This window comes from Cyprinus carpio, chromosome B25 (assembly GCF_018340385.1).
Source record: "Cyprinus carpio isolate SPL01 chromosome B25, ASM1834038v1, whole genome shotgun sequence".
NCBI classification, from domain to species: domain Eukaryota; kingdom Metazoa; phylum Chordata; class Actinopteri; order Cypriniformes; family Cyprinidae; genus Cyprinus; species Cyprinus carpio.
Window position 1 is genome coordinate 3645770 of NC_056621.1, and position 23182 is coordinate 3668951.

The 23182-nt window shown below is 36.0% G+C and overlaps 1 protein-coding gene across 2 annotated transcripts in view; it reads right to left on the reverse strand.

Annotated features, from left to right (window-relative positions):
- Nucleotides 1–670: 670 nt before the first annotated feature.
- The window catches only part of si:dkey-82f1.1 (DENN domain-containing protein 2A), a 38623-nt gene continuing 16111 nt past the window's right edge, over nt 671–23182 (reverse strand). For both annotated transcript variants that reach the window (XM_042753553.1, XM_042753552.1), the window contains exons 3-20: nt 21319–22269; nt 20226–20353; nt 17350–17465; nt 16058–16255; nt 15709–15802; nt 14925–14975; nt 14230–14417; nt 12788–12897; nt 12573–12642; nt 11270–11347; nt 10367–10507; nt 10090–10238; nt 8417–8594; nt 6503–6544; nt 6302–6407; nt 3320–3595; nt 3130–3216; nt 671–1326 (exon numbers count right to left, since the gene is read on the reverse strand). In XM_042753553.1, the coding sequence (XP_042609487.1) occupies nt 1295–1326; nt 3130–3216; nt 3320–3595; nt 6302–6407; nt 6503–6544; nt 8417–8594; nt 10090–10238; nt 10367–10507; nt 11270–11347; nt 12573–12642; nt 12788–12897; nt 14230–14417; nt 14925–14975; nt 15709–15802; nt 16058–16255; nt 17350–17465; nt 20226–20353; nt 21319–22269 (2995 nt within the window). In that variant the 3' untranslated portion in view covers nt 671–1294. The remainder of the gene's footprint in view (nt 1327–3129; nt 3217–3319; nt 3596–6301; nt 6408–6502; nt 6545–8416; nt 8595–10089; nt 10239–10366; nt 10508–11269; nt 11348–12572; nt 12643–12787; nt 12898–14229; nt 14418–14924; nt 14976–15708; nt 15803–16057; nt 16256–17349; nt 17466–20225; nt 20354–21318; nt 22270–23182) is intronic.

A 23182-nucleotide genomic window follows, 5' to 3' on the forward strand; every position in this document is an offset into this window, starting at 1 on the left:
GGTCCGGTAAGTACTAGTGTGTTGTGTTTTCCTTCATTTGAACGAATTTATTATGTTAATTAAATGTGATATATTTATATATAGTCACTTGTTTATAACGTTACTCGTTCTACTTTGAAGTACCATATAGATACTAATACAAGTAGAATTGCTTTACTACTAATTACTACTAACACTACTTGTCTTTTTAGGGGTAAACACTCATTTAGAGAATTGCAGAAAAGTACACTCATGATATCAGATAGTATTTTGATATATACTGTGGTAGTCAATTAATGGCAAATCCATTTATTAAGATATTTACACGCTGCTCCTTGTAATAATAAAAATAAAAAATAAAAAAAAAACTGTTTTTGTTTGGAAAGTGTTCATATTTCCACCTTTTTTGTTTTCCACAACCAAATTTCTCAGATCAGACATGTTTTGTGCCCAACAGATTTTGGAGCCCTCTACAGGCCATAAACAAACCTACATCTAAAGTCCAAAGGTTAGGAGGCTTGGAGAAACATCTGAATCCCATGTTCATCTTGTGCAGAAAGATGCCTGTAACATCCAGCAAACAAAGTACATGATGGCGATGACGCCACGTCCAAGACTCTAGAATTGAGCTCTAATGCAACACATGAATTCAGGTGATCTGGCAACTCAGAAGAAAACAATCCAGATAAAATCTTATTAAACACTTTATTAAAAAATCAAGTTCAAAGTAACTCTAGTGGTGTTCCTGTAATGCACGTAAGACAGAGAACAAACTCCAACTTAGTTCTGGCTTCGGTCGAGAACCTCTTCTGTAATAATAATTATAGAACAGTTCCGATCCTGCAGTTCCAAGATTTTCCCCCGTTTTTAAACACAGAACAAAACCTCATTCAATCACAGTGGCGGTGTTTTCGCGGAAACCCGAAGCAGATGACGATCTCGAGTCGGTAACGTACTACGATAAATAGACTATGACAAACTAACAACATAATTTTGACTTTAAGGGAAACATATAAAGTTTTACAGAGGAAGTCATAAAGGTTTTATTATCTTCTAGAAAGAATATAAATTAATTTATAGCCTCCTGTTTCAGAAGAAGTTGTACTCCATCTCTTAAAAATGTAGAAAACGAGAGAAAGAACTGTACATGGCCGCTTCTGTTATGGGTTTCAATAAAGTCCTTTAGGGTCCGTGTGGTTTGGGGAACTAGAATGGACTGTACAGTGTTTTCCATCGCCTTTGGTCCTCAGGTCTGTTTTGGGTCAGACGATCTGGTGAGAGCTAGTCTAACATACACGTGCTACATGGCTAGTTTTCATTTTTTGGACAGGAATTTCATCTTGTGTCCTAAGAGAAAAGAGAGAGGAAAGAGAAATGCTCAAAATCCCACTCAAACACAAATCTTTCTTTCCTTCACAAATACTGGTTCATCAGACTAAGTCTGTTCAGAATGGAATAGCAGCTTACTGCAAAGTGTATACTGTATACAGTTTTGCATTGTGGTAAACATAGAAATTTATACGAAAACTTTTCAGTCAGGTTATAGAAAATTACACAGTACTGAATCTGCTTTATTGAAAGTTAATAATGATATTATGTTGTCTACTGATAATGGGAACGCATTGCGTTGGTCCTTTTAGATCTCAGTTCAGCATTTGATATGGTCGATCATAAAATTTTAATTTCTCGATTGGAAAAGTATGTAGGCATTCAGGGTACCTATTTATAATGGTTTTGGTCATATTTAACCAATAGGAAGTTCTCTGTATGTATTGGAAAACATACTTGGGTAGCACACCTTTCCTGTGGTGTTCCACAGGGATCAGTCCTTGCTCCAATACTTTTCTCTTTACACATGCTGCCACTGAAATCCTTGTTTTCCAAACATGGTTTCATTTATATGCTGATGACACCCAGTTGTACCTCCCACTTAAACGTAAAGATTCATGTTCTAATGAGGTTTTGCTAGCATGCTAACGGGATCTAAAAATCATGGCTTTCACAAAATGTTTTTGTCCTTAAATGAGAAAAAAAAAAACTGAAGCTGTATTGTTTGGACCAAGTGATTTTTATGACGGTGGTGATCTGGATCCAGGTTTTTTAAGTTCTCATGTTACTCTGTGCGTGAAAAACCTTTGGGTTTTATTTGACTCAGGACTTCGGTTCGATAAACAGATTCATTCTGTCATCAAATCATTCTTTTTCCCCATTTACGCCACCTCGCAAAAGTTAAAACATTTCTCTTCCTGTCATGGTACTCCCTCATAACCCAACTAGGTCACTTAGGTCTGGGGATCTTGGATTACTCTCTGTGTGCAGCATTAAGGTAAAACAGAGAGGTAGGCCCTAAACTATTCGAACAGTATCATCTCTTTCTATTTTTAAATCTAAGCTTAAATCTTTTTTTTTTTTATCTATGGCGTTTAACAACGAATGAATTTTTACTGTGTATTTTACTTTGCTGATTGTAATTCTAAATTGTATGTATTGTTTCTAATGTTCTGTACAGCACTTTGGTCAACCTTTGGGTTGTTTTTAATTGTGCTTTAAACATAAATAATTAAATACATGCATAAATATTTATTTGTTTGTTTGCTTGCTTGCTTACAACATGTTCCGTAACCCTGAAAATGAAATGTGGAGGAAATTAATGAATATGACATTTTTATTCATGCATTATTTGTTTTTAATTATTTAATTAAGTATTTAACCAATTTATTTATATATTTCGATATTTATTTAATTATTTAATTTTGACTCCTTTTGGCTCTCCATATATATGTTTATTTTAATATATTTTGCATAGAGCAATGTATGGAATACTGTATCCCAAAATACAACGCAATAAAAAACACATTAAATGATATATAATAATTATACAAAATATATATTTATTCATTTACCATACACTATTATATAATCAAAATATTGTATTTTCCAATAATAAAATATACTTAATATACATTTTTATTAATATAATTATACTTAAAATATACGATTTTTAAGAATTATGTTAATTCCTAGCCGGACTGATCAGGATATTCTATATATACAGAAGATATGTATATACAGCAGAAACACCATGTCATTCCAAACATGCCCTTATTCTTTGATTTGATTCTTTAATTAGATCTGCAGGTGAAACATTACCTAAACCTTTGAGGAACTTGTTGACGCCTCTGTTCTCACTGCCTGGCAGAGAGTCGAGGTAATCCTGAGCCCTCATCTCAAACAAACCTGTTCAAAAACACAGCACTATACTTTAGAGACAATACAGTTTCAAAACAAAATCAATTCTTACATATTAATCACATTTCCCAAGATTCATAACCATTCAAACCTTTCAGGCCCTGCCTCCGAAACTCTCTTTCCTGCACGAACCCCGCAAACATCTGCGTCTCCATGAAGACCTCCAGGAATCTCCGCAGGCTCTTGGAGGACACAGCCTTACGGAACGCCTCGCGCTGGAAGGACGAGGGAGTCGGAGAGGAGGAAGACGAGGCGGAGGATTCTTCATCACGGTCGCTGCCGCCCATAAAGAGTGAGTAATGACCAACGATCTCCACGAAGAACCGCACAAACACCTCTGACACCACACAGCTCAGAGAACTGGGCTCTAATGAGGAAAAATAAAATAAAAATTAGGATGGTTGATGATTTGTCCAAAAATGGACTAATGTGTTAAAAGAAATACTGAAAAAAAATTTTTATTACGTTTGACTGCTTTTGTTGTTTTGAGCATTATGGTTATCTAAACTACAATTGAAACTAAAACTACAACCAAAAAAAATGTAAAAAATAAAGTTAACTGAAATGAAATAATTGAAATCAAACAAAATCATCTTCTTATTTCACCTAGATGCTAAGACAATATTTCTAAGTTTATATCTATATATATATATATATATATATATATATATATATATATATATATATATATATATATATATATACATACATACATATATATACATACATATATACAGGTCCTTCTCAAAAAATTAGCATATTGTGAAAAAGTTCATTATTTTCCATAATGTAATGATAAAAATTAAACTTTCATATATTTTTAGATTCATTGCACACCAACTGAAATATTTCAGGTCTTTTATTGTTTTAATACTGATGATTTTGGCATACAGCTCATGAAAACCCAAAATTCCTATCTCAAAAAATTAGCATATCATGAAAAGGTTCTCTAAACGAGCTATTAACCTAATCATCTGAATCAACTAATTAACTCTAAACACCTGCAAAAGATTCCTGAGGCTTTTAAAAACTCCCAGCCTGGTTCATTACTCAAAAACCGCAATCATGGGTAAGACTGCCGACCTGACTGCTGTCCAGAAGGCCATCATTGACACCCTCAAGCGCGAGAGGGTAAGACACAGAAAGAAATTTCTGAACGAATAGGCTGTTCCCAGAGTGCTGTATCAAGGCACCTCATTCGGAAGTCTGTGGGAAGGAAAAAGTGTGGCAAAAAACGCTGCACAACGAGAAGAGGTGACCGGACCCTGAGGAAGATTGTGGAGAAGGACCGATTCCAGACCTTGGGGGACCTGGGAAAGCAGTGGACTGAGTCTGGAGTAGAAACATCCAGAGCCACCGTGCACAGGCGTGTGCTTTTGAACCAGAAACAGCGGCAGAAGCGCCTGACGTGGGCTACAGAGAAGCAGCACTGGACTGTTGCTCAGTGGTCCAAAGTACTTTTTTCGGATGAAAGCAAATTTTGCATGTCATTCGGAAATCAAGGTGCCAGAGTCTGGAGGAAGACTGGGGAGAAGGAAATGCCAAAATGCCTGAAGTCCAGTGTCAAGTACCCACAGTCAGTGATGGTCTGGGGTGCCATGTCAGCTGCTGGGTGTTGGTCCACTGTGTCTTATCAAGGGCAGGGTCAATGCAGCTAGCTATCAGGAGATTTTGGAGCACTTCATGCTTCCATCTGCTGAAAAGATTTATGGAGATGAAGATTTCGTTTTTCAGCACGACCTGGCACCTGCTCACAGTGCCAAAACCACTGGTAAATGGTTTACTGACCATGGTATTACTGTGCTCAGTTGGCGTGCCAACTCTCCTGACCTGAACCCCATAGAGAATCTGTGGGATATTGTGAAGAGAAAGTTGAGAGACGCAAAGACCCAACACTCTGGATGAGCTTAAGGCCGCTATCGAAGCATCCTGGGCCTCCATAACACCTCAGCAGTGCCACAGGCTGATTGCCTCCATGCCCACGCCGCATTGAAGCAGTCATTTCTGCAAAAGGATTCCCGACCAAGTATTGAGTGCATAACTGAACATAATTATTTGAAGGTTGACTTTTTTTGTATTAAAAAACACTTTTCTTTTATTGGTCGGATGAAATATGCTAATTTTTTGAGATAGGAATTTTGGGTTTTCATGAGCTGTATGCCAAAATCATCAGTATTAAAACAATAAAAGACCTGAAATATTTCAGTTGGTGTGCAATGAATCTAAAATATATGAAAGTTTAATTTTTATCATTACATTATGGAAAATAATGAACTTTTTCACAATATGCTAATTTTTTTTTAGAAGGACCTGTATGTATATATATATATATATATATATATATATATATATATATATATATATATATATATATATATATATATAAACTATATAGACATATACAGAACTACTAAAAATTAAAAAAACCCACAACACAATTACTAAAATTTACAATTAAAAAAAAGAAAGAAAAAAGGAAAATCAAAAAAATTTATTTTGAAAAGTTAAAGTTTGAAAAAGAAAGTTTGAAAAAAAAACGCATTCATACTGAATATAGTTTGAATTAATACTGATTCAAACTATAATGGTATCTAAACGATACTTAAATAATGCTGTTGTGAAGTGCATTAAACCTGATACATGTATATAATTTAAAAAAACTTTACTTATAACCTTTATGTGTTATAAAGGTATTCATAATGTACATTGTAACTGTAACCAAAATTAAAATTCATCATAATATTTGAAGATAGGTTTACATTACATTAAGGCGAGACACACAGTTGATTGTTTACATTAAGAATTACAAAAAAAAAAAAAATCTGTTGATATATTCAAATGATGTGTTATCTAATTAAATAGGTGCTAATTTGCATACATTTCTAGAACAAAAATCTAAACACTGGATGAAGCCAGGTTCAAAATTCTTGTTTCATTTTGTTGACATATTGACCTCAGCATCATCAGATGAGCTAACATTAGACCTTTTTTGCAAATCAGCAGATATTTTTTCCAAGATGCAGGGCTGTTATCTTCCTAACCCCTGAATATAAGAGATCGGACAGTAATTTACCGCTAGGATTATCTGCCACGTCACACGCCAACTCCTTTCTCCGTTCTAGAACGTGTTCAAGAGCGGCCTGGAGTTTATGAGGCAGAATCGAATCCTCATCATCCATCTGAAACAGGAAACACAAACACAGATTTGTTTCGCTTCATCATCGAAATGCAAAACCAGCCTAAATAAAAGACCAAAACTACTCGAGTACCGTACCTGTCGCAGGAAACGACTGTTGCCAAGGTCGACCACCAGGACCTGAAAGAGAGCAGAGGACACAGTGATGTAATTTCCTCATGCATTGGCGACCTCAGCCTTTTCCCCTATAGCAGCTATTGTGAAGAGGTCAGAGGTCAGGGCCACCCACCCGAACAGGAAGTGCTCAGAGAGAAATATCAGAAATGTGTCCGGCCTCTGATCTTCTCTGAGAAGAGCCCAATCCGGTTCTTTTGTCCATCCATAAATGTATATATAGAATATTAACACCACATCCTAGGCTTTATTGGCCTCGTTTCCTTCCCACATTAGTCATAATGAGGTGTAACATTCAAGAGGTCACAGGTCAAACAGCTGAAAATAACTTTGGAGATATCCTCTGGCTATGTTCCTACCATATCCACTGCTTTACTTTAGCAGTATGCAGTGTGCAGCCTGTGCATCTGCCAAAATGTGCAGCATACAACCAGAGAACTGCACTGAATACTCTCTCCCACAATGCAACGCAATTCCAATCTGTTAAAAACAAACTGTTAAAGAATGCTAAATAGACATTTCTGGTATTTATTTTCTTTAAATGTACAACGTAAGCGAAATGCTTATTATTGCATACTGCATACCAAAGTTATCACTGTAAATTAAAACGAGGACAAAAACCTAACAAAATAATAATAATAAAAAAATAAACAGATTTTTTTTTTTTAATTTAAACTAAAATAAAATACATTGTTATGACTCTGAAACTCACTATAAAAATATATAAATAAAAAATAAACGACTAATTTATTTCATTATAACGAATAAAAAAAAATTAATTAAATCAGGTGTTTTCAATATGATTCATTCATTCAGACAGTTCGCTCACGCACTGAAGTGTTTGTGGGGTTTTCTTACATCGAAATAGAAATGGGGACATGTTCTCAATTCTCTATTTATCCCTTAATATAAAAAGAAAAATCAAATAAGCAATACTGTACAAAAAACTAAAAGCAAAAAACTGCTATGAAATGCAAACTAAACAAGAACTGACCAACAAAATTAAAACTAAACTAGAGAGACCAATTTAAAAAAAGAAAATGGAAATAAAATACTACATATAAAAATTTTTAAGTATTACAGCCTTGCTGCATACTGTCACACTATTAAAAAAAGAATGCAGTATACAGTACATACTGCACAGAAAGTACATTTTGCAATATATATGAAAATTTTACATATCACTCTTACATGGGTCAAAGACGAAAAAGGGTTTAAGCATAAAAACAATAAGTGTAATCCTGCTTTAAATTGTTGTAGTTTTCCCCCAAAAAGTTTCAAACATTTTCTGTTTAATTGAATTGCAATTTTTTTTTTTTTGTTTTGCAGAGCAAGAAATAAATATCATACATTTTCCCCTGATTTACAGAAGAGACCCACTAAAATGTCATTCAGTGTAACAATCTTGTCAGGCGTATTTGCAACAAAAATCAATTTATGACATATTAAAAGACTAATTACTTTCACCCCAAATACTAATTAGTTGTAATTTTTAAAATTTGCCACTATCCTAGGTTTTGCCCATTTGTCAGTAAGATTTTTTTACTAATTTAAAACACAATAAAATTTAATTTTGTTATTTTATGTTTTAATATGTACTCGTCAGAATAAGCATGTTGTTTGAATTTTTACATAAATATTGTTACACTGAATGACAACTGAACATTATTTCAACCAAATTTTGACATTTTATTCTACAAAAACTTACAGTATTTGAAACCATAAAAGCAGACACTTTACTTACATTTAATGTGCTTTCTATGGACATAAAATCAGTTTTGTAAATTTGCTTTTGATGAGGACATCTTAACGTCTTTGACCCACATACTGACATACTGCAGAAACTGTGTATAATTGTATACATCCGTGGTGTCTGACCTCCTCCAGCGGCAGCTCTTTGAGACGGGCCAGAGAGCTGGAGAGCAGCCCGACTATGAAGGGGGTCGGCGTACAGACGATGTCCATCATGGATGGTGGCAGAACCGGGATGTACGTGTGCTGCCAGGTGAAGGGGTACAGCAGAGCCACCATGGCATGGCAACATTTAGAGAGGGTGCTAAAGAGAAAGAGACAGCTCAACATGACTGTGCTGACACATGTACACCTGCAGATGGCAGCAGAGAGGAATCAATCAGTGCTGTTTGCTAAAGCAGGCATCAGTATTACTGTTGCTCATCCTTTCAATACCCTGTAAATACTGTAAAAATTTAATAATGCAAGAAATAACGATATTTTGTATATATTTTGTACAATTTTTGCATTGTGACATTTCATTGAGCACATTTTCTCTCCAAATTTTCATTACCATACTGCAAAAAAAGGGAAAAAGAGAATATTTTTATAAAATAAATAATAATACCAATAATAATTATATTGAAATGTTTTTATAACTATGAAGTTATCATTATAATAAGACAATATTTAATCGGAAATTGAGAGGATATTGGCAAACGTTGGCAAAATTAATAAGAAAATATTTCTTATTTTTCTCTTTTGATTTTGGTGTGAAATATGACTCACCCATTATAAATATAAATGTATTTTTCTATTTTTCAATTAGCAGATTGGAAATAACAACAACAACAACAATCAACAACCGTTATTATCAGTATATCGTTGTTTTATAAAATATATTTTTATTCAAATAAATATAAAATAAAAAATAATGCAATATTATTCAAAATTGTTCAAAATAAATATTAGTAGCAAGGACAAATCAATCATTATTATCAGTTTATCAGTGTAATAAAAATATATTAAGTATAAAATGACATATATATTTTTAGTGCGATGTGATTAATAAACATTTTCACTTGTTTTTACTGAATTTCTTATTTTCTGAACCTTTTTTGTTCTCTAGAAGAGCCGTTTCATCTACTAAAAACTCAGTCTTTACTCATTATGATGCAGATTTCTTCTCTTATTTGCGAGACGACACACACATAACACAATCCTTGTGTCGGTGATCTCTTCCTGTGTCCATCCAGATTTATTTGGCCAGCTTATCTTGCTCAACACTGTCACAAATCATCTTTTTAGGGAGGATGCTGGTTTGATGATCCCTAAGAAGGGACCCGGCTCTCATTACAGACCCAGAATGTCATGTGAGCACTAGTCTCTCTCTTTTTCCGTAGAAAATAACATTGGGGTTGACGTTTGTTCCCAAGGCGACTATATAACACAACAGCATTTTTTCCATATCTTTCTTGAGCTGTGAAAAACAGTTCCACAAGCCGCACTTTTTCCCTTCTTGCCATGCCATATCTTTTCATTCTTCCCTTGTCCTCCTTTGGTTTCACGCACAAACACACGTGTGCCGTTCTTAATGCGAACAAACCCTTGACACACTACAGTCAGTGATCCATGCATTCATCATGTATACTTTTACCATATGAATGCTGAAAGACACCATTTACACAAGTGAACATCCAGAACAAGCACCGCCTACTCACCTGTCAATCAACCTCTGCATTAAAACCAGGGTTTAAACTTGGCTGTGTTGCTGGATGAGATACCTCAGACAGTCTTGGGCAGGTGTGTATGGGTCGTACCTGAGTTTATCTGCGGTGAAGATGACCCTCCGCTCCAGCAGGAGAGAAGCAAACACCCGCAGAAGCAGACGCAAGCTCAGAGAGGAAAACAAACACTCGAAATCCACATGCTCTAGACGGGAATCTGAAGGCCGACATAATTCTATCACCTACGGAAAGAGAAAGAGAGAGAAGTGGAACTAGCTTTGAGACTTAAACTCGTTTGTCAAGTTAAAACGTTCACAGTAGAATTCCAGAAGTTGTTTTCAGGCCCTTCAAAGGCCTTTTATATACTGACCTCTGTTCCTGAACCCGGCAGAAAGTTCTTAATGCTGATGGTTCTGCCCGGCGCTGGGAACGGAGCCTCCATAATTCCTCTCATGAACGGCTGGACCAGCGCGGGGGAAATGGCTCGTCGCTTCTCTACCTCATCCAGGATCTGCATCAGACAGACATCAGCATACACGTCATGTATGATCTGTTTAATGTCACCACGATTTTGAGGTCATGAATCTACAGTGCCCCCTACCTATAAGTTTAAACAAATAAATATGATACCAATGACAATAACAGTAATTATTGTCAGTTTATTATTGTATTAAAAATATTTTAAATAAAATTTTTGCACACCACTCATACATTATTCAACATGATTCTAAATAAATTAAATAATAATAAAATTAAATAATAATAATAATAATAAAACATCTTTTATCATTGTAATAAAAAAAACAAATAAATTAAAAATAAAACAAAAACAAACTAAAACCCAATTGAATAAACAAAACATGTATTTAGGGTGATAAAATATATATATATAAATATATATATATATATATTTTTTTTTTAATAAGCCATAGGCGTTACAAATACATGCTTATTATGTATTTATTTTAGCCACAGACATCTCACCCTAAATACATGTTTTGTTTATTCAATTGGGTTTTAGTTTGTTTTTGTTTTATTTTTAGTTTGTTTTTGTTTTATTTTTAATTTATTTGTTATTTATACACAAATAAAAATAAATAAAATAAAAATACATAAGGATGTCTTTAGGGTGAACACCTATGGTTTATATAATAATAATAATAATAATAATAATAATAATAATAATAATAAAATAAAAGCACCAACAAAGAGAAGCACAAGATAACAGATGGCACACTGAACTTGATTAAATGCTAAAGGTCAAATAAAATACCTTCGAGAACAGATCAAAACAGCCCAGTCTGCTCACAATGCAGTACACTTCAGGTAGACGCCTCCCTTTACCGCTGGGCTATAAACACAAACACACAAACGACTAATGAGACGCCCAAAAAATGAATTTAAAATACAAAACAACATTTATTTCTAACTGCTAACTGAGGTCACATATGACAATGTGTCATTTTTAAAAAACAATAGGCAGCATATATTGTGCAGTATTGAGTAAAAAGTTATTTAATTTTGAAGCCCATTAACACCTCATTCATGTTTTGTAATAAATGTCTAGCCTGTGCTAAATGTACTCTACATTATTTAGAATTATTCTACGGGGCTGTTGAATGCTTGAATCTGATTGGCTGATCAATGCTCTGAGGTGTGCAATTATTTTCTGGGAAACGCACGGCGAACGTAGTTTCAGGCAGCTCTCTTGACCGCATTACAGTTCCATATCACTTCGCATATTAAAGCTGTAATAACGGAAATTACAGGACTAACAAAAGAAACAACACGACAGACGATTTTCCGAAAAAAAGTACACATGACATTTCTCACTAGCAAGGTAATAACCGCGCTGTTTAGAGACGCTGCTGCAGCCTAATTCACACAAGCCCTCTGTCTCTCTCTCTCTCTCTCTCTCTCTCTCTCTCTCTCTTTCTTTCTCTGTGTCTCTGTCTCTCTCTCTTTCTAATAACTTCATTTAGGGGTGCACGATAAATATCAGCCGATAATTAATGCGCATCTCGTCAGTAAAGCCGGTTCTCTAATCAGCGGTAATTTCCATCAGGTGCGTGATTTCACACAGAGCAGCTGTTACAACACAGAGCCGTTGTTAACTGACAAGCTGCGCAAATCCACGTTAGTTATTTTTTTGGATTTGTGGATGTTGTAATTTAACAACATTAATTATCATCCGATATTTATCGTGCACCCCTAACTTCATTAATAACTGCATTAGAATGCAATCGACGGCTCAAGCATCCATTACCAGCTTTAAAATGACATTGTGAGACCGGCAAAAGAGGCGTTGGATGAGATGCGGAAGATTTAAGTAAGTACAAAAAAACCGAACAAATCCCTTTAAATATATCATCCGTTCGATGTCTTGAGGTGTGGTAACCGTAATATAAGCGGAATAATTGACTCCGGGCCGTTACATTGTTAGAAAAATAATGGGAATCCGAGGTGTAACTCATCACCACCTCGGGTGTGCATTTTTTTCTAATAATTCAACGGCCCGTCTTCAATTATTCCTTACTTAATGTTTTCCTACAAATGAAAAATAAAGAGCAGTTCACCAGTAAACGTCGACAGTAACCAAATCTTCGGCTTCCATTTTCTCCGGTTAAGACAAACGAGAACGTTTCACTGTAAAGAACAGATTTAATTCCAATGAGCAAATGATTTCCAAACAGCACAAAAAAAGCATATATTTCAGCAAATAACAACAAATGTGCTTCTAATAATGATCGAGGTTGCTTTTGTAAGGCTGTAAACCATGTGGATTCGATACCTGGGGAAATTGTCCACAGGTGCCCAGTCTTTAGCGTCAGGGAAACAGAACAGAGGAATGACTTTCAGCTGGTCTTCAGCCTCTCGCATAAACTTGAAGCTTCGTTCAAACTAATGAGGATAAAAAAAAAATCAGGAACACAGATGTATGAACGTCTCCTGCTGATCTTTAAAGCCCAAATAGATCATATTAGTTCTAGGGTACAACAGGGCTAAAGGCACACAAAAAAAAATGCTTTTCACATTGCAATGTATAATTGCAGAAAAATAAAAGAATTAGTTTTTGTTCAATAAATATACTGTCATTAAAATATGTTAATATAAAAATAAATTTGCGACCCTGGATCACAAAACCAGTCATAAGTAGCACAAGTATATTTGTAGCAATAGCCAAAATTTTGTTTTCCTTTTATGTAAAACACATTAGTACATTAAGTAAAGATCATGTTCCATGAAGATATTTTGTAAATTTCCTACCCTAAATATCAAAACTTCATTTTTGATTAATAATATGCATTGCTAAGAACTTCATTTGGACAACTTTAAAGGTGATTTTCTCAATATTTAGATTTTTTGGCACCCTCAGATTCCAGATTTTCAAATAGTTGTATCTCATCCAAATATTATCCTATCCTAACATAATCATACATCAATGGAAAGCTTATTTATTCAGCTTTCAGATGATACATAAATCTCAAAAATGACCTTTATGACTGGTTTTGTGCTCCATGGTCACATATTTTAAAATACAGAAACAAAATCATTTTAATAAGTAAAGATTCTGAAAGCATCGAAGGAGATCCCATAATAATTTAATATAGATTTACAGTAGTAACAACAAATTATATTTTATTATATAATATGATTAATATCATGTTTTTAAATATGATAGTTTCATTCTAAACATGGTGATTATCTCTGATATGGACACCCAACATAATATATGATATCTACCATCTGAATCTAACCATGTCATGTCAACAAAAACTGAAAAAAGTCAGCCATCTATTAGCCTAATTATCATGTTAATTAGTGTGCCTTTAGCCCCAACAGCCAGGGTGCTTTTTACACCAAATACAATACTTTTACATATTCTTTCATTATTTAAAAACTGTTGCTTTAATTATCTTAAGCAAAACTGAAAATCGTAAAGAAGACCTTTGTCTCAAAATATGGACATTGATGTTAGCGATTCTCATTTGCTACTTAAATCTACAACATTTTAAAAAACAAAAAATAATAGATCAAGTGAGCACAGAATCAACTTTGCACTGCTGAGTGCGATTGCATCAAGGATCAGACAAATTTGCATGTGCATCTTGAAAAGCGTTTTTTTGGAAAGTGCTACGCCACATTTTTTGTGCCATCTAGTGGTTTAGAGCAAAATAATATCAACGTCACCTTTAGCCCCGTTGTACCCTACATGAAGGAAAATGTTTATACCTTGAGAGGGAATTGCTGAGTGACTTCTGGTAAATACGGCACGCCTGCTTTGGTCTTATGAAGAGCCACAACCAGAAAGTACTCAAACAACTTCCGCTCCTGAAGGTCCATAAAGTCTCGCTCCAGAGTCCGATATCGACCGGTTTGCCTCAACATAGACTGGACCAACACTAATCTCTGACTGTGAGCTAAAACAGAAGAGGAAGAGGAAGGATAAACAGAAAAGAATGATGTTTTTCCCCACAGAATTAAAAGTACATTAAATGAATAGTTCACCCAAAATTTAAAATTTGTTGAAAATGTGCTCAACCTCAGACCATCCAAGATGTAGATGAGTTTGTTTCTTCATCAGATTTGGAGAAATGTAGCATTGCATCACTTGCTCACCAATGGATCCTCTGCAGTGAATGGGTGCCGTCAGAATAAGGGCCATCCACATGGAGATGCATTTACTGTTGGAATTACTTGTGGATTATTGTGATGTTTTTATCAGCTGTTTGGACTCTCATTCTGACGGCACCCCTTCACTGCAGAGCATCCACTGGTGAGCAAGTGATGTAATGCTACATTTCTCCAAATCTGATGAAGAAGCAAACACATCTACATTTTCATTTTTGGTTGAATTACTCCTTTAATGTAAACTTGAAATTCTTAATTGACATGAAGACATATAGTAGGTCTGTAGGACCTCATACCTTTAAGTTTCTCCTCTGTGTCACTTTCAGACTCGCTGTTTTCATCCGTCACTATACCAGAGAAGAGAGAGGTCTAAGGTCACTAGAAAATCAGTATTCAGGTATTCGCAGAGACATATTTCATGCTTGGATGCACATGTGTATCCTATAACGTAACATAATTCTATCATCTCTGGAAAAATGGGTCAAACACAACTGACCCAAAACTGTAAACGTGTCCATAAAGCTAAGTGGACGCACATGTGGCTGGGGCCCAGATTGTCCCACAATGCAATACATGTGGATTAGGCTGTAGCTCTCTAGGTGCAACAAATATTGTCATCACACTATTATTCAAGGGTCATGCAATGACTATCATTCTTACAATCTGATATAAAAACATATATAATTTTTTTAAAGAATAAATAATAAATAATAAAATAAAAATAAATAAATAAAAATAAATATAAAAAATAAATAAAAAATAAAATAATAAAATTAGATTTTCTGTTATAGGATAAAAAGTAAAGTATGATTTGAATAACAGAAACAAAGGGGGAAAAAATAGCATAACATAATTGTCTGGGTTGCGCAATGAAAAGGATTATATAGGATATATATATATATATATATATATATATATATATATATATATATATATATATATATATATATATATATATATATTTAAAATCAATTAAATGAAAACGAAAATGACAAGGGTGAGCAAAAAGGATACACTATTCCTTTAAACAGGAAAAAGTAGGTCTATATTTAGCTAACATATAATGTTGCCCTCACAAACCTCTTCCTGAACTGGATTCGGTTGACTGCGAGACCCTCTTCATCTTCTTCTTTCCCCTACGGGCCTCAAAGATGCCATTGATTTTCTGCACCATCTGTTGAAAAAGAAAACAGTTATGGCTGTTGTTTTATCAGATACAGGCCTTCTAAGTCTTTAGCAAAGGAGTTCTGAAGGAAATTACTTTTTCCTCCATTTTTCAGATTATTCTTAGGTGTCTCATCCTCCTGTCACATTTTTATTAGCAATGGAAGGATGTCGAAGGGCCAGCATCTCAGTCAGCGGTGGACCAGAACCATAAATCACTGATAAGTTAAGGATTACACTGACTGGGCCCTTTTTTGGACGGTACCTTTGGAATTTTCCGCCGCCGTCGGTTGTAAGGATCCCCCGACAGGCACGGGGTGTCATCCGGGCTGCTGGGTGTTGATGGAGGGCTGACCCGCGACGGGGACGCAATGCCGCCATCTCTGCCGGTCTTTCGCAGTTCCAATAGCTTGAAACTACGTCGCTCTGAATTGTGCCTGAAGAAACCAGACTTGGAGGAGAGCTGTCAATGAAAGAATGGAATTCAGAGTCAATTGCTAATTTGATTTATCAGGCTACTGTACGTTGCCATCATGTCATTCCAAACTTAAGACTTTTATCTTCTATGGGATACAAAAGCAGATGTTTTGCAGAATGTACTAGCTGCTCTTTTCAATATTGAAGCCTGTTTCCTTCACTGAATAAAAAATGTAAAAAAGGTAATTGCGACTTTTTATCTCACAGTTCTGACTTTTTTTTCTCAGCATTGCCTAATATAATGTCAGCATTGTGGGATATAAACTTGCAGTTCTTAAATTTTTTCTCAGAATTGCATTGTATAAATTTGAAATTGTGAGTTATAAAGTCAGAAATGTGAGATATAAACTCGCATATCTGAGAAAAAAAACTTAACTTTATAACTCGCAGTTGCATGTTTATATCACGCAATTCTGACTTTATATCAAGCAATTCTGACTTATATCACGCAATTCTGACTTTATATAAAGCAATTCTGACTTTATAACGCGCAATTGCAAGAAAAAAAGTAAGAATTGCGAGACAAAAAGTCACAATTACCTTTTTTAAATTTTTTATTAAGTGGTGGAAACAGGCTTCCACATTTTTTTTTCACTTATAAAGGCTCATTCACACCAAGAACGATATACAGTTATAATGATAACTATATAAGCATCCACATCAACGCATGATAATGTTGTTTATTATAAATGTGTGTTACAGCTTTGTCATCTGCCGCTTTAAATGCACAAGCTCTTTAAAGCAGTATGGATTCTGATTGACTTGTCAATGTTTTTATCATCCATCATCTAAAAAAATATATATTTCTGAAACTGATTCCAATGATATCATTCCTCTGTGTTGTTATCATTATAGTTGTGGACGTCAGACTTCATTATTCACACAGAATTTGATTGATTATTAAATCTTTATACCTATCAACAGTTATCGTCCTTGGTGTAAACAGACCTTAAGTACAGGTGTGTGACATATTGAATTTTTGGGATTAAAAAAAGCTCTAAATGTCAGTACTGAATGCCGATATGTATGGAGAACTCGCTTTAGAGTGAAAACAATTAATCAGGAATGCAGTATGAATACCTTGGATGGGGTGTCAGGAATAGGAGAGGAAGGGGAAGAAGAAATGGGATACTTGCTCCTAAGACAGTGACTTTCCAACTCTATATCTTCATATGGGTTTTCCTTTGATGGAGGGTCTGGGAGGGAAAATACATACAAGATTATTAGCTGTGCTTGCTTAGCCATTTTTTAAAACCCTAATGCTAGATTTTGATTAGCATTTTAGTATTTTGTTTCAATTAAGCCTCAATTCAATGCCTTGTTAAGGAGAGATGACTTATACCTGGCGGACAATAAAACAAGAAGGAAAGAAAATCTCTGATTTACATTAAAAATGGGTCTTAACCATACTGAGTGATTAAAAAACAACTTAAGACAATAAGAAGCCCCCTAGCTACTACTCAGACCACCCTAGCAACCACTGTCAAGACTAGCTTTAGGTTGGCTTGAGAGGGTGTTGCCTGAAAGTTTGAAAGAATTGTAAAAGCTTGAAGTTTGTAAGTTTAGATAGATTAGATAGATGTTAATAGCTTGTTGCTAGCATGATATAGCACATGGCTAACATGATTTAAGAAGTCATTAGCATGTTTTTTAACACGATTAGCATGTTGTTAATGTTTTTAACACAATTAGCATTGTTGCGAGCATGTTTCTAGCATGATTACCGTTGTCAGCACATTGCTAATCTGTTTTAGCATGTTGCTAGCATGAGTAGCATGCTGTTAGCATGTTGATGACATGTTTTTAACATGGTTAACATGTTGCTAGTATGTTGGTAGCATAATATCTTGTTAACATGTTTTTGACATGATTAGCATGTTGCTCACATGTAGGTGATTAACATGTCGTTAACATTTTTCTAACATGATTAGCATGCTGCTAGCATGTTTTTAAAATGATTCACATGTTACTAGCATGTTGTTAGCATGATAAGCATGTTAATAGCATGTTTCTAACATGATTATCATGTTTCTAGCATATTGTTAGCATGATTTAACTTTGCTAGGATGTTTTAATTTAATTAAAATATAATGCTAGCATGAATTAGTACATTGATAGCATGTCATAAGCCCCATTCACACTGCACATTGGTCCCGGAAAATTGACGGAAAATTCCTGGATCGCCTTCTGTGTGAACGCAGTCATGTCCCGGGATTGGTTCCGGGATCGATCCCGGGTTGGGGACCTAGTAACATTGCCGGGTTCAGTCCCAAAACGAGCTCCGTGTGAACAAAAGCCAGAACCAATGACGTGTCGTAGTGATGACGCAAGTAATCGTGCGCCTCTTTTACCTGGTGTTTTGAAGGCAGATCAATGTTTGCAATGAAAAAATATGTGCAAACTGTAATAAAGCAGAGATCAGGTAGTTCCTCACTATCCGCGCTTTAGCTGAGATCGTTCGCCAGCTTAAGGGAAAGTTAACGTGCCTAGCATTTTCGACTCGTACATTACACTTCACATCCTGATGTCACGTGTCATTACGGGACCTTTACGGGTTGTTGTGAACGCATGCACAGATTCTGGGAGATCACTGGCAGTGTGAAAGGGGCAAAATCTAGCGACCCGGGAACAATTGCCAAGACACATTACCCGTGTATTTTAATCGCAGTGTGAAAGGGGCTTTAGGCTAGTTGCTAGGCTTGGATAGATAGATAGACAGATATAACAAAGTTGCTGTTTCTCAACCAAACAAAACGATTTAGATTTAAAAAAAAATAAAAAAACACATTTTATTTCTTCCATAATGACAAGTCATAAATCATGTTAGTTGACAGTCAGTGGTGCTAGCTAACGTGGGCATATTTTTGTTAATTTCCCCTTGTCAACATCGCCTGATTTAGTCCTGCTTTTCTGCTAAGAGATTTCGAACTGACGTCATGTGTTTGCTTGCTTTTGTATTCCTTTCCAGATGTTTGAAATTTTTTCTGGGAATCCATGAAAACCTCATTAGCTGCGTGTGGCATCACCAGCGGTACTAATAAGAAGACAAACTCCTAGTGAATTCTGTCTTGGTTTATGCAAAGAGCGAATTAACCATAGAGAAAGAGATGGGGATGAGAAAAATGTTTGAGCGGAAGAAGGGTGTTTTTTTACAGATGCTAAAAGCCTCTGTCATGTCGATTCATCCACCAGATGCGTCTGGTGGAAAGACAGTTTATGATGTTGGGACATCCAGTTCTAGAACATAAGAGAACATATGCTAGGCTCCACGTTCAAAGCCATTAAAATAACTGCTACTGGCCAGAGAAATGGAAGATCAATAGTGAACCTTCCATTGTTGGAAAGTACTATAATATAATTAGACACAACATTAATCATTACAAGTAAGAAGGATAATTGCACAGACAAATTTACCTTGGTCTGGCAAGTAAGACTAGAGATTTATATAATCACAGATGATCAAAGTTCAATAATAAAGCTATACTTTCCAGATTTGTGGTTTTCCATCTTTTTGGGTTATGATGACCAAAAAAAAGGTTGCAAGGCTGATAGGATTGCAGAGGTCAGGGAGAGAGCTATGCTAATTAAGATGCTAATAAAATGCTATTAAACTAACCAAACATAGTTAGGACAATAAATCAAACTGGCTTTGGAAAGTCAAGAAAAAGTCTTCCCAAATTTTTTGTTGTTGATGTCAAGGCCCTGCATCCAATCAATCTCTATTTTTCCTAGGCACAGATAAGACCGCACATTGCTGTGGAGAAGACTAATGTGGGGTAACCCAAACATGAAGGACCACTGGTGAGGTTGAGTAAAGGAACACCAATGTTTGCAATGGCATTGTCTCAGTTTGGTCCTGATTAACGTTTCAAACCACTATGCTTCTGGGTAATTACTCTGTCAGGTGCAGTCAGCCAAGTTACCTGGTAACATTGTGGTGCAATGCATTGTGTTACCTAGGATATCCTCATAGACATTCTCCTCTGATAAAGTGCGAGTGAGCCCTATCTTAGACAGCTCGTAGAGATCTGCTCGACAACCTTCTGCTGTCGACTGTAGAAGATCTTCAAACTCGTAGGACTTCCTGCAGGTTCAACAAATACAAATAAAACTTCATTAAGATAATGAGAAAGATCAAGAAGGAACCAATTAAGTCAACTGGAAATTGAAGAACTGAAGGTCCGCTGGAACAACAAGACTTAAATGATTGGATTTTGGCATAATCTTGGATTAAAAACAGACCCCCTCAACCCCCAGGCCTCAAGATTAAGATTGCATCACAATACCAAAAGGTAAAAACGTTTTTTCATAGATGGACTAGACTGATAAATGCTACCATTAAAACAGAATCCCCATAAAGACTGAGGATGGTAATCCTTTAGGGGAGTCTTGGTTTCAAAAGATTTATTAGTGTGACATAAAAATCAGACAGCAGGCTACTAATTTTGTGAGTTTTTTTCAGCCCACGTGCTGTTTTTCCAGCCAGCATGTCTACGTATGGAATAGTCGCACTACAAGCAGCAATATGAGATGAGGAATTATGGATTTTTAAATCTTAACAAATTCACTTTATGGATCTATTAAGCTTTCAAAGTAATACATCAGGAAAGGTGGATTGAAGAAAGGCGCTACTGATGATTCATTGAACAGTCTTAAAATTAGCCCTCACATTAGGCTGAGATATTATGAGTAGACAAGCTTCTTGAAAAAAAACATTGCCTGGTCTTTATGCACATGATTGATTTAACTTTGAGCTAAAGAATCTATATTTATGATACAATTTTAGTCAGATTGTATTGGTGACTTGGCCAACACTTTTGGAGTAGTCAGTCATTCCATTTAAAATAGATAGGAGTAGCACAAGTTGTGCAAGATTGGAAGTAGACGCCCAGAGACAACACAAAGATGGCCACCAAGTAAATTGGCTTGCATACTAAAAGGACTTTGTTATTGGTTAGATACACAACTGAGGTACAAATGCACCAGGTGCAATCCAATACTTCAGCTCATTCTTAAAGTGACACTGGCAACAAATATCAGTCTTCTTACCTGTTATTAGTGTCTCGAGCTCGTCCGGATAGTCTTCTACAGATCCCTTGAGGTGGAGGACAGGATGGAAGGGGTGGGGGAGGTATGGAAGGTAAAGGGGGGAGATTTCGTTTACCTTTGATGAAACAGTGGTTGACCACAGGGTTGTTTGTCTGTGTGTGGTGTTGAAAGGTTCTTTGGGGTTTTGGCAAAGGGTTAATGGAAGGAGCTCCAGGTTCACTGTAGACGTTCTCAGAGTCCCGACGTCGAATTCGGCTGCTGGATCTCACAACATCCAGAGTCCCAAAGATTGGCTCTGTGGGCCTCTTCTCTGCTTCTTCCTGCTCCTCTTTGGAAGCTGGGCAGAAATAATTGCCTGGCATAGACAACGACGATTTGGAAGGAGTCTCCTTCATTACTTGCTCAAGTTTTTTAATGTGCGTCAACACCAACTTTTTGTCCTGACCAGTTTCTGTTGTTTTCCCCAATGGGGCTTTGTCTAAAATCCATTCCTTTTCCTTCACAGGTCCCTCAGAAGTGTGCAAAGGATCTCTGAACTTACTCCCATTCTCTTTGCCACAGTTCTGTCTCTCCCAGTTGGAAAGTCGCTTACTGTCTTTCCTTTGTACTTCCGGTTGTACCTTCTTCTTTCCAACTTCAGGCTCCTTCAGTCCCACCGGTTGGGTGTTTGTCCCGGTGGTCTCTGTTTTACCTTCCCATCGGGATATCTTGTCCTGAATGCTGGCAGTGCTTTTAAGTCCTAAGGGAGTCTTGGGAGTCTTGCTGCAACCATCCAGACCATTTTCAATGGACCGAGGATTGGAGGGACTCTTGTGGGCGAGCATGATGGTGTCTCCTGGGCTTCGGTTGATGTTGCTCAGAGACGAGACACTGTTCCCGACCCCACACAGGTCTGGCCGCTGAAGCACCACAGATTGGGTCTGGTCAAGCTTCAATCCACAGCAGTGGAGCCTGAAGAGACCACAGGAAAAATGCTTAAGACATCAAGAGTGTCTGACAGTCATTAAGTGATTAGATAGCAATTATAGAGTCCGTGCATTTAAAGGTCACGTTTCAAAGCATCATTCATTCAAAATTACATTTTCAGAATTACCAATTACCAAAATCTCTCTCAACCACCAAATTATATGCAAACCAGTCTACTTATTTATACAGTATTCAGCATGAACTAAAAGTGTTCAAAGTTTCCACTTTGGCATTAATTGCATTGTCTAGACTTTTAATGGTACAATTAATTCATAAAAAAAACTGTAAAATGTTCAAATGTGATGCAGATGGACTTGATAAAACACAAACCTTTCACTACAAAAATTTATCACCATGAGCACATCAAATTGAAGGTTATGGTTTTGCCTCAAGTCCATCTGAAAACAAAACTCCTCTTTGAACGTTTGACCAAACAAGCTTCCACCAATAGGGCAAAGTTCAAGGGACAGTCATGCATCTTTCTCTTTCTTTAACTGGCTCATAAACACATCCTTGGATTCCATCCAATGACACTGCTCCAACAAACAAATAGAGGAAATGTGAATCTACAAACTTTGTGTGTATGCTAAACTTCACAGAATTTCAGAGGAGAACATCTTTTCCAGTATTACTCCAAACAGTGATTCCTCTTTTCAAATACAAAGTGTTGGCTCTCAGAAAATTCAAATAAACTTTTAACAACTTTCTTTTGGCATGTTATTTATTTATTTTTTTTCTTTCTGGCTAATGTATCTCATTTCATGACTCTCAAGGCAGCCAAGAGGAAAAAGTAGGTCAAGCTCCAAAACCCCGAAGAAAAGAAGCAAGAAAAAGAGGGAAGAGGGAGAGACAGGGGTGAGACTAGAAAGAGGAAAATAAGGAGTGTGTAGGACAAAAT